Raw genomic sequence first — 10,790 nt, forward strand, 5'->3', positions numbered from 1 at the left:
ACAATGCAAGTGTTTGGATTTCGGGCCCGGTTGAGGAATGTTGGGAGGAAGGGAATGGAAGTTAAGAGGAGTCTACGGTTGGTCAGACATTGACGGAGAGTCAATGAGACCTGATCAAGAATTCAAACGAGGAAAAGGGCTCTTGAGAGCCACCCGTATCCTTTTATCCTCATTATTAATGTGTGGCTTTATTTATTTTGGTAAATTGGACTGTTAAACTTGATGTATCCATGAATTTGGTTGCTTGAGTTGTATTCTCACTGGGCAATTAGCTCACCCCGTTCCTTTTGTTTTCCTTACAGGAATATGACTCTTTTGGAATGAATTTTGATAAATGGTTGCCGAATGAACTAGATGAATGACTCTTTTGTATTGTATATAAAATGGGACCCTAAATGTATCATTAGGGCCGTTTTCACTTTTGTTTTGGCAAACCATATATGTAGCGACTTTTGTATCACTTTTAAATGTCATTTTTGGTTTGTAAAAGCTAAATGTTATGTGGTTTATGTAATTCGATGTTTGGTTGGGTTCGGACGAGTCGGTTACTATTCATGGCCGACTCCGGATTTTGTTTCTTTTATTTTGGGTTATTTTGCCCTTTTGCCTTATTTGCGCGCGTTATAAGTTCCGGAACGTGAAAGATCGCTCTATACTGCACCGTTAGTCCTGGCGAGAGCTGGGCAGGCAGTCCGCTAACCTCTTTGGTTCGCCTTAGGGGAAGGTGGGGCTGTCACAGAACGACTGAGTCCCGGCGAGAGCCGGGCAGGCGGCCCGCCGAACCCTCTGGTTCGCCTTAGGGGGAGGTGGGGTCGTGACAAATTCGGCCTCTAACTAGGAGCTAAAAATTCGGGCAGAATGCTCCCACAAAAACCCTAATTTTCTGAAATTTCTTCCAAACCAGAAATTTGCTGCAATTAACTACCATTCATTCTCAATCATTTCCAACCATCATACATGACCACATACTATTAATCATATGCAAAAAGAAAAATCCCAAATAAATAGAAAACTTCACCAATCTTAACTAAAATCAAGAAATAATCCACCAAATCACACTTATAACAACCACAAGTCATTAATTAAACATCATTAGATAGAGGAGAGGGGTTCCATAGTCACTCACCTTATCAACACAAGAAAAGAGACCACTTAGCACCTTAAGCTTCCAAACAACTTCACTAGTCACCTCACAACTACTAAGAGAAGGATTTTTATAGAGAGTTTTCGAATTTAATCGGTTGAAATCGAAGATTGAGCAAGATTGAAGCTAAGAAAGTGAAGAGGTTTTTCTTCTTTCTCCTTGGAGAGTGGCCGGCTATAAGGAGCTAAAATGAAGATGATTTTGGTAATTTTTTTGGTTTATTTGGTCAATTAGTAAAAAGGTGAATAGTAGTCAAAATTGTAAGGTTTAATCATATGGTGACACTTGTCACCCTATTTAATACATACATATCCTTTTGTCTCTCTCCACTCTCATCCATATAACAACCTTTAATTATCTCATAACACCCGGTAAATTAAACCCAGTATCCAAAACTTAACCTAATTGGCTGAATTTTACCGAACTTTCCGCGCTAGTGGGTCCCACGTCCGATATATGTTCTTAATTTCTCAAAAACTAACCGATACTAGAAAAATCATCTAAAAACTATATTTACTCAATAAAAATTATCTGGGGAATTTTCTAATAAAGAAAATGTAGAAAAGGCGGGCGATAAATAAAACTCCACTTAAGCTTTCTAATAAATTGTAACACTAGAGGTTTGCTAATCAAGAGTTTGCTAACCATTTCAAACTAATACATAAACTAGGGTTTTCAATCTTAACCGAGATTAGGGTTTCCTCCTTAGCCCTAACCCTAACTTCACCACACCGAAATAATGAATAACCCTAATATCAACTTACGAACTGATTGGGGCCTCACAGACCGACGCCTTGACATTTCCAGCACTTAATATCTCGATTCCTAGGTCTTGAGGTCTCGTTTGCTGGTTTGGAAGCTTCTCTAGCATCAAACTTAGAAGCATGTGGTCGAGGATTGATGGATACCTCTTGCTTCGGCCAGGGAGTTGTTGGATTACTAGTGACTGTATCATCTCACCACGTCTGAAAATTCCGCTGATTTGGAGTGTAAGTAGAGGCATAATTTCTGGTTGTACCCCTCCTCTTGAGCCTTCGCTCAATTTTGATCGCCTTCTCCAGCATGTCCTCTAGTTTGACATAGTATTGCAGCTCGAGGTGGTCAGCAATTTCTGGTCTCAAGCTGCTGAGAAAATGCGCCATTGTTGCCTCCCTATCCTCATTAATGTCGGCTCTGAGTATGGAAATTTCCATGTCCTTGTAGTAGTCCTCGACCGAACGATTTCCTTGGGGCAAGGTTTGAAGCTTTTGGTACAAGTCTCTATGGTAGTGACTTAGTGACTTGGTACAAATTGCTTCTTCATGAGGCTTTTAAGCTCAGTCCAAGTGGTTATAGATGGGTCACCACACCTTCTTCGACTTGTAACCACTTGATCCCCGTGAAACCCAAGATTCTTGGGCTCATTTTATCTTGTCCAATTTAATTAAATGGTAATTTATTATGGGTAAAAGCAAAAATAATTGCAGGTTAGGTTAAATAGGGTAAGGGGTCTAATAAATGAAAACTCTTACCCAAGCCACCTACTAATAAGTTGTGCTTGGTTTAGGATTTTATTAAAACCCTAGACAGGGAAATAACCCTAGGCTTTCCTTTCTTTCGTCTGCCTCCCTAGAGTAAGAGCCGTCTGAGAGGAGAGAAGGAGGAGCAGGCGACACCGTCAATCGATCCGACGACTAGGCATCTAAACCTGTAAGTCTCGAGTTCATGCAAGAAAACTTCTCTTTTAAGTTTTAGTAGTTGTATTAGTTGTTCTAGTAATTATATGGACATGTATTGTTGTTACATAGGTATATATGTTTTGATAAGATTCGTATCTGGGTTAATAGAACTAGGGGGTGATTTTAATCTGGAGATTATAGGGTGTTGAATCTGTTTAAAAAAAAAAGAAAGAAAGGAAAGGGAAGAGCAGCGGCGGCTGGCTGGACGTTGCAGAAGCAACGCCGCACACAGGGGCGGCAGAGAAAAGAATTCCAAGGGTTGGCCGAAAAAAAAAAAAAAGAATGAGAGGATGTCGCCAGCAAGTGCTGGCGACAATAGAGCAAAATCATGGTTGGCCTTTCGGCCAACCAATTGAAGGTTTGGGTCTCCAGACCCTCTGGCGACCATGGTTTGGCCAACCATGGGTCCCACCCGAGGAAAAATAAAAATAAAAATAATAGTAAATAAAAAAATAAATAAGAAAAAAGGGAGGCAATTTAAACTTGGACCAAACTATAGTATAAAAATTCAGTAAATGTTTAGTAAATGAATTTTAAATATAACTAGCCCATTTTTATAGCATATCATGAATACTAAAATTTAGGATTCAATTTAAAGTAGTTGTTAGAATGGAAGGGTTGTCACGTAAAGTTATACTTAGTTAAGTACGTATACGATATTTTAATGGAAACCTAAAACATCTTAATCTAGCTGTATCAAGTCAAGTTAAACGAGGTAAGACAAGTGCTAAATTGTTAAACGAAATGCTTAAAATAATAATAATAATAATAATAATGCTAATAATAGTCCGAATAATAGCACTAATAATCACAGCGGTAAATAATAATGTGGATGACAACACTAATGATAACGATAATAATAAGAAGGAATAATTATAAGTTATAAATAAATATAGTAAGATAGTAGTGAGGATAATAAACAGGATTGTGAATAATTATTTTCTGTTAAATTAGGAAACTTTACAAAATGAACACTTTCCAAATTAATAAACTTTCTAAAAATAGAAACTTTCCAAATTAGGAAACTTTCCAAAAATGGAAATCGTCCAATTTGAGGGAAATGTTATTAGGGTCCATATAATGGTCTAGATATGAATCTTGTACTTACTTAGAGGTTGTAAATTTATGCATCTATAGGAAGTAACAACTAATTAGGGAACCTATGCATTTGATAGGTACGATACAAGGACCTAAGGTAGTTCCACTCGAGCAGCCAAACAGAGGTAGGTGGTATTTACCCTTCTGAGGTTTCAAATGTGCAAATGAAATTCTTGTTTTCAACCCTATTTGGTTGTGTTGACTCGAAACGTGTTTGATTAAATGCTTTATTTGGATATTTATGAAAGTTATATTTTACTATACAAAAATGGATCAAGTGACTTATTTGAAATGTTTTGATATGTTTGTATATACAAAATGAGCTGAATCTTTTATGAAAGCAAAGATTTATGTATGTGACACATGAAATGAAATTTTTGACAAGTAAAGTTCAGAGCAGTCATGGAATAGACGGTAGGGGCTATAGTCCTGTCTAATCGCCATGGTAGCCTGGTATAAAGTCCGATCGATTGGCAAGGTCATGGTAGCCTGGTATAGAGTCCGGCCGATTTACAAAGTCATGATAGCCTGGTATAAAGTTCGGTCGATTGACAAGGTCATGGTAGGCTGGTATAAAATGAGACCAATCGGTAGGCTGGTATAAAGTCCGGCCGATTGACCCAAGTATGAAATGAGACCAATCGGTAGTCATGAAATCTATTGGTTGCCCACCTAGAAGGGGTTTAATCTCTAGGCTGAGTACTCAGTAGCTGGTCATTACATGTACTTGTTATGAGCTGATATGAAAGAAGATTTACGAACGGATATGGAATGATTTATGAACTAGTGTGAAATGAGACTTACTAACTGATATGAATTGTTTATGATTGGGTATGAAGAGACTTGTGAATTGAGACGAAATGATTTATGACTTTATGATTTTCCATGCTCATTTATCAGAGGAACGCAGGGGGGGCGGCCGGCAAATGTCACTAACATGGAGGAATTCAATTCGTCTATGTTCACGTGTGGACTTTCTCCAGTGGATTTCGTTGGTTGCCCATTTACCTGGACGAACTGCACGGTGTGGCAGCGGTTGGACAGGGCTCTCATTAACTCCCGGTGGGCGGCGGCATACTCGGTCACGAAGGTCTCTCACTTCCCCCGCGGCCGGTCCGATCACGCGCCACTCTTGATCAAGGCAGGGTCGGGATTGACAGTCCCACCTTCATTCAGGTTTTCCAACGTGTGGCATCGCCACCCCGCTTTTTTGGAGATGGTGTCCACGGTCTGGCATCAAACGGGCTCAGGAGTCGGGATGAATCTATTTTTTTCTATGTTGGCTTCTCTTCGAGCTCATCTAAGAAAGTGGAGCAAGGAGGAATTTGGCAATATATTTGCTCGGGTAAAATCAGCAGAGGAGACATACAAGCAAAGGGAGGCGGAGTTTGATTCAAATGGAGGGGAACCGTCGAAGCTTCGTCTCTATGAAGCTAGGGCGGTGTATCTACGGGAGCTATGGTGGAGTGCGAGTTCTGGCGACAAAAGGCGGTGCTGCGGTGGATCAAGGAGGGCGACGCGAACACCTCCTTTTTTCGCTCAGTGGTTAAACAGAGAAGGAACTCCAATTACATTTCTCGAGTCAAAGATGAAGGTGTGGGCTGGCTGCAAGACACGGTTGACATACAGGCTTCGGCGGTACGTTTTTTCTCGGCTTTGTTTCAGTCTAGTGGGTATGCCCATTCTCCCGAACTGCCCTCAGAATTACCTAGAGTAAATACGGAGAAGGATGAGATGTTGCGGCGTTTACCGGAGTTGGAGGAGATTCGAGCAGTAGTTTTCTCCATGGATGCAAATAGCGCTCCAGGGCCGAATGGATTTGTGGCGGGGTTTTATCAGCAGTGCTGGGAGGTTATCAAAGGTGACTTATTGGTGGTTGTGCAGGACTTCTTTAGGGGAATTGAGCAACCCAGAGGCTTCTCAAATGCGTTACTAGTGCTGATCCCCAAGGTGGAGGGGGCGTTCTAGTGGAAGGACTTCAGGCCAATTAGTCTCTGTAATACGAGTTCGAAGATTATTTCAAAGATCCTGGCCATTCGTTTGGGGGGCTTGCTACCCAAGCTCATTTCAGTGTGGCAGATAAGATTTGTCCCCGGAAGGGGTATTGTGGACAATATTCTGTTGGCTCACGATTTGATGTTGGAGCTGGACTGGAAACTCGCTCACCCGAATTTGGTTCTCAAGCTCGATATGGAGAAGGCATATGACAGAGTGGAATGGCCGTTCCTCCTCTTCATGCTGCGGAGTTATGGATTCTCAGAAGTCTCGGTTGACTTCCTCTTCAGGACCCTCTCCAACTCATGGTTCTCGGTGCTGATCAATGGCCAACCCACAGGCTTCTTTAAGTCTAGTAGGGGGGTGCGCCAGGGGGACCCGTTGTCACCTGCGCTCTTTTTGTTCGTGGCTGAGTTTCTGGGGCGGGGTCTCCAGTAGCTCGAGCTCAGGCATACGGACAGAAGCTATGTCGCTCCTGGAGGTACAGTACCCTATCTGGCATTTGCTGATGACACAATCATTTTCACTCGGTGCTCGAAACCTTGCCGACGGTCCTCCACCAGTTTCTCCTCCTCTATCAACAGCACTCCGGGCAATAGGTCAATGCGGGGAAGAGTGCTCTCCTCACGCCCTCCCGCGTATCTCTGGACCAGACCAGGTTGATGGAGACAATACTGGGGTTTCCCAAGCAGTCTCTTCCTGTCAAATATTTAGGGGTTCCACTGGGTCGTGGTAGGATGGGTGCAGCGATTTTCGATCCCCTCCTGGGAAAGTTGCGGGCGCGCCTCTTCCATTGGAGCTCTAAGCTACTGAGCGCGGGGGGTAAGGTGGTCCTCATCCGACATGTGCTTGGCTCGATTCCTCTGTTTCTATTGCAAGCAATTAGCCCCCCCCAAAATCCATTTTGGCTGTCTTGGGCAGGATTTGCAACGCCTTCTTATGGGATTTAAGTAGTGAGTCGAAGAGGATACACTGGGCGGCGTGGGAGAAACTCTGCTTTCCAGTTCAAGAAGGGGGTCTGGGGTTCCGCTCGTTTGAGGACTCGGCGAAGGCTTTTGCTTGTAAGTCGTGGTGGCAGTTAAGGAAGAAGGACTCGACATGGGCAGGCTATATGCACCATAAATACGTTAAGCACTCGCATCTGTTGATCGCTACGGTGGATCACCCTCCAACATCTTGGCGACGCCTGTTGGCGGTTCGAGACTTTGCGGAGTCACAGATACGGTGGTGCCTGGGGAAGGGGCTAGTCGACTTTTGGTATGACACCTGGTGTGGCGACCTTCCCTTGGCGCAAGTGGTGGATGTGATCAACCCCACCCACGCTGTGGTGACAGAGTTCTATACGGCTCACGGCTGGAATGTCCCGCGGCTGAGGGAGTGGGTTCCTGAGGTTGTGGTGCAGCGGATCACTAGCATTCATTTCTCTCCAGAACAAGATGATGCCATGGTTTGGGTAGCTTCCGCTAATGGAGAGTTCTCTGTAGCCTCTGCGTGGGAGGCTATCCGTCAAAGGCGAAATACGTCCGCAGTTGATCGCTATGTATGGGGTTCGATTGTCCCTTTACGAGTTTCCTTTTTTGCATGGCGTCTGCTGCGTAGCTGGCTCCCCCTAGACCAGGTGATACAGAGGAGGGGGGTGACATTATGCTCTCGGTGTAGTTGTTGTCAGCAGGCTCAAGAATCTATCAATCATCTTTTCCTGTCAGGTGCGGTGGCTAGGGCTGTGTGGGACCACTTCTTCAAAGTGTTCGGACTGCTCCCGACTAATGCTCCCAGTGTTGCCAATATGTTGTCCCACTGGTTCTCCTCCCACTCCAAAGTCTCAACAACACATGTGAGGGTTCTTGTTCCCTTGTTAGTTCTCTGGTTCATTTGGAAGAGCAGGAACTTGGCAAGATTCAAGGCAGGTGTGGTCACTCCAGCTCATGTAATTTTCCAGATTGAGAAGTTTATGTGCCAGATGGGTAAAGCTCGTGCATTCTTAAAGGCCTCCTTTTCAGGTGACCGGGATTGTCCATGGGCCCATTTCGGCGGACTCCATAGGCGGCCTAAGGCGATTGCATTGGTTTCTTGGGAGAAGCTGCCACCGGGGTGGCTGAAACTTAATACTGATGCCAGTGTCCTCCACGGCCGGGCAGCTAGTGGTGGGGTCTTGCGCGACCAGTGGGAGAGGGTGCTCTTTGCCTATTACAAGGAATATGGAGAGCTGGATGTGTTGGAGGCTGAGGCGCGGTCGCTTCGGAATGGTTTACGAATGTGCGTAGAACGGGCAGCGAGCTCGCTAGTAGTTGAGTCTGATTCGAAGGTCCTTGTTCAGCTAGTGAATTCGGAGGCTGTGTCAAAATGGCCGGTGTGCATTGCTCTGCTGGAGATCAGACATTTTCTCCAGCAAATGAGTGCATTCCTGCATCATGCGTTTCGGGTGGCCAACTCGGTGGCAGATGCATTAGCCTCACTATAGATAGGAGGGCAGCAGAGCTACGCCTCTCTCGCGGCACTGCCTCACAGAGCCAGAGGGGAGGCCCGCCTCGACTGTCATGCGGTTCCCCGTCTACGACAGGTGCTAAATAGGGCTTGAGTTCCGATTCTCGGGATTTTGTACTTCACTTTCGTCTTGGTTTTTCACTTTTGTAACTTGCTTTTGTCCAATAAAATTTAGGGCGGATCGCCCTTATTTAACAAAAAAAAAAGCTCATTTATCAATAAGATGCTTTTAAATGGCTTGCCACTTGCTACTACTGATTGTTTTATAAATGACGTTACTTTCAAAATTATGGAAGTGATCGATACGCAAATGATTTGATTTGTACTTATGTATATATTTATAAAGTTACGAGTACATGGTCCAATAGAAGGGTAAATATTACCTACTGAGCTATGTGTCGCTCAACCCACTTCTTACCATTTTTGCAGATTCTGAAGAGTATGAGTTGGTTTATGTAGAAGGCCCTGAGGATGACTTTTATTAATTTTAGATGAATAGATGTTGGCGGGCTAGCTACTTCTAGTTGTTAGTCTTATTTACTTTGGTTTCCACTGTTTCAATCATAGAATAAATGTACGAACGTCTTGAATATTCATAGACTTTCTTTTATATGTAATTCGTACCGCACTTTATTTAGTTGAATTATTTAGTGCTGTTAAGGTTAAATTAGTTAATGTAGCCTTGTATTCTTGAGTGAGATTTGGGAATACGGCGGATGTCACGTGACGGGCACGTGCGGGCTCGGGGCGTGACAATCCCACCAAACTATAGCATAGTCGGTGAATTCTACTACAGCCAATCCCAACTTTTGCTCATCCGTGTAGTCGTTACAATCGAAGACTAACTCCACTCACCTCTCCTATTCAAGGTATGTATCCGGATCAGATTTGCCCTGAAAAGGTGGAATTGTCATCTTGATGCCTTTGATTGTGTCCCCTACGGGTTTGATATTCCTCCTCGATCTTCTTTGCCCATGGTCGAATTCGTCATCCAAATTAGAGTCACTAAACTCTACTCTAGCATGGGTCTATCAAGGTTCTTCTTGCCTCGATGACTTCTCGTTGAGCTGTTTTGTGCCTCTTCCAACCTACCAAGGCGAGCATTCATAGGCTCAAGCTTTTGATCCAAGAGGCGTCCCATCTCCTCCTTCAAACTTTCTACCAAACGGGAAAAATCGAAAGATGATGTGCTTTCTCCTTCGTTAGACATGGCCTTTAACTTTAAACCTGCAAGAAAGGGTTAGTATAAAACAGAAAATTTTATCTCACCACATCCTCACGAGTATCACTCACCCTCGTGTATCGCTCAAGTTTTTAAACACTCCAATGATCTCACCAAGCAAATCTCAAATTCGTCAATCTCCTCACTTGAAGAAATCAGAAATTTTCCAAGTGGTTCAAGACTGATCCCCAACAAGTCACTAAGGGAAGTGGCATTTTTTTGATGTGGTTCGCTTGAGCTGAAATGATTTCAAATTGGACAGATTTTTAGTGACTCAAATATGCAGAAGTGTGCTGGAAAATTTTCAAGTTTAGATCAAGTAAGAAAGACACGAAATTGGGAAGTAACTAACTTGAATAAGTAGACTCAAACTAGGAAACTAATACCTCAATTTAGGAAACTAGGAAGTCAAATCTGATTGGGACTCCTTTTGCTACTTGGACACGAAAATAATTTTAAAAAAATTGACTCAAAGACACAAATTTATGGCCTGGATAGATTAGAGAAATGACTTAAACAAAGAAAAGGTTGGCAGAAATTTTGGAGCCTAGAAGAGCTCTACCCAAATTGCACCTTGGCTGGGATTCTTTGAAAAGTTTATTCAAGGTTTCCTTGGGTCGTTTTTGGGAGGTTAGCGGTTATTTTTTTTTGGGAGGGTTTCACGTGTGCAATAAGTTGGCAAATCTGAATTGGAAGTCAAGTGTGACTAGGAATTGTTTTCAATCCCAAGCCAACATGAATTCCCAATGTCAGATTGCTTTCTTGTTCCACTTCAAGAAGGATCCGAGTGGTTTTTCTTTTCTTGCTTGGCTCTCTTTTTTTTTCTTTTTGTTTCTTTTTTTCCCACGCTAAACAGATTGTGTTTCTATCCTTTTCTTCACTTCGGATCAATACTCAAAGAACAAGATTCAATCTCAATTCATGCACAAGTTCAGCCGCAACCTTTGTTCAAGAACAAGGACTAGGGTTCAAGATTTTGTTTCAAGATTTTCAAGAACCCAATAATACCCCAAGAACTTCTAGTTTATTGCTGGAATTTCGTCCAAGAACTCAAGAAATTCAAGATTTACCCAAAATTCAAGAGCCTTCAAACATTTTTCAACAAGAAACAACAAGGTCAGCCACGACT

At 43.0% G+C, this 10,790-nt stretch overlaps 1 protein-coding gene across 1 annotated transcript; it reads left to right on the forward strand.

Annotated features, from left to right (window-relative positions):
• The first annotated feature begins 4,897 nt into the window (after nt 1-4,897).
• LOC113729113 (uncharacterized) lies at nt 4,898-6,393 on the forward strand. The gene is made up of 3 exons (XM_027253442.2): nt 4,898-5,554; nt 5,626-5,910; nt 6,040-6,393. The coding sequence occupies exons 1-3, from the start codon at nt 4,898-4,900 to the stop codon at nt 6,391-6,393; spliced, it is 1,296 nt and encodes a 431-aa protein (XP_027109243.2).
• The last annotated feature ends 4,397 nt before the right edge of the window (nt 6,394-10,790 follow it).

Source organism: Coffea arabica, chromosome 2e (genome assembly GCF_036785885.1).
Source record: "Coffea arabica cultivar ET-39 chromosome 2e, Coffea Arabica ET-39 HiFi, whole genome shotgun sequence".
NCBI classification, from domain to species: Eukaryota; Viridiplantae; Streptophyta; class Magnoliopsida; order Gentianales; family Rubiaceae; genus Coffea; species Coffea arabica.

Excerpts from the sequence above, each read along its gene's own strand:
- LOC113729113 (XM_027253442.2), top strand. The coding sequence starts at position 4,898 with ATGGAGGAATTCAATTCGTCTATGTTCACGTGTGGACTTTCTCCAGTG. Across the intron at positions 5,555-5,625 it reads TTCTCGAGTCAAAGATGAAG|TCTAGTGGGTATGCCCATTC; the intron begins GTGTGGGCTGGC and ends GCTTTGTTTCAG. Across the intron at positions 5,911-6,039 it reads TACTAGTGCTGATCCCCAAG|ATAAGATTTGTCCCCGGAAG; the intron begins GTGGAGGGGGCG and ends TCAGTGTGGCAG.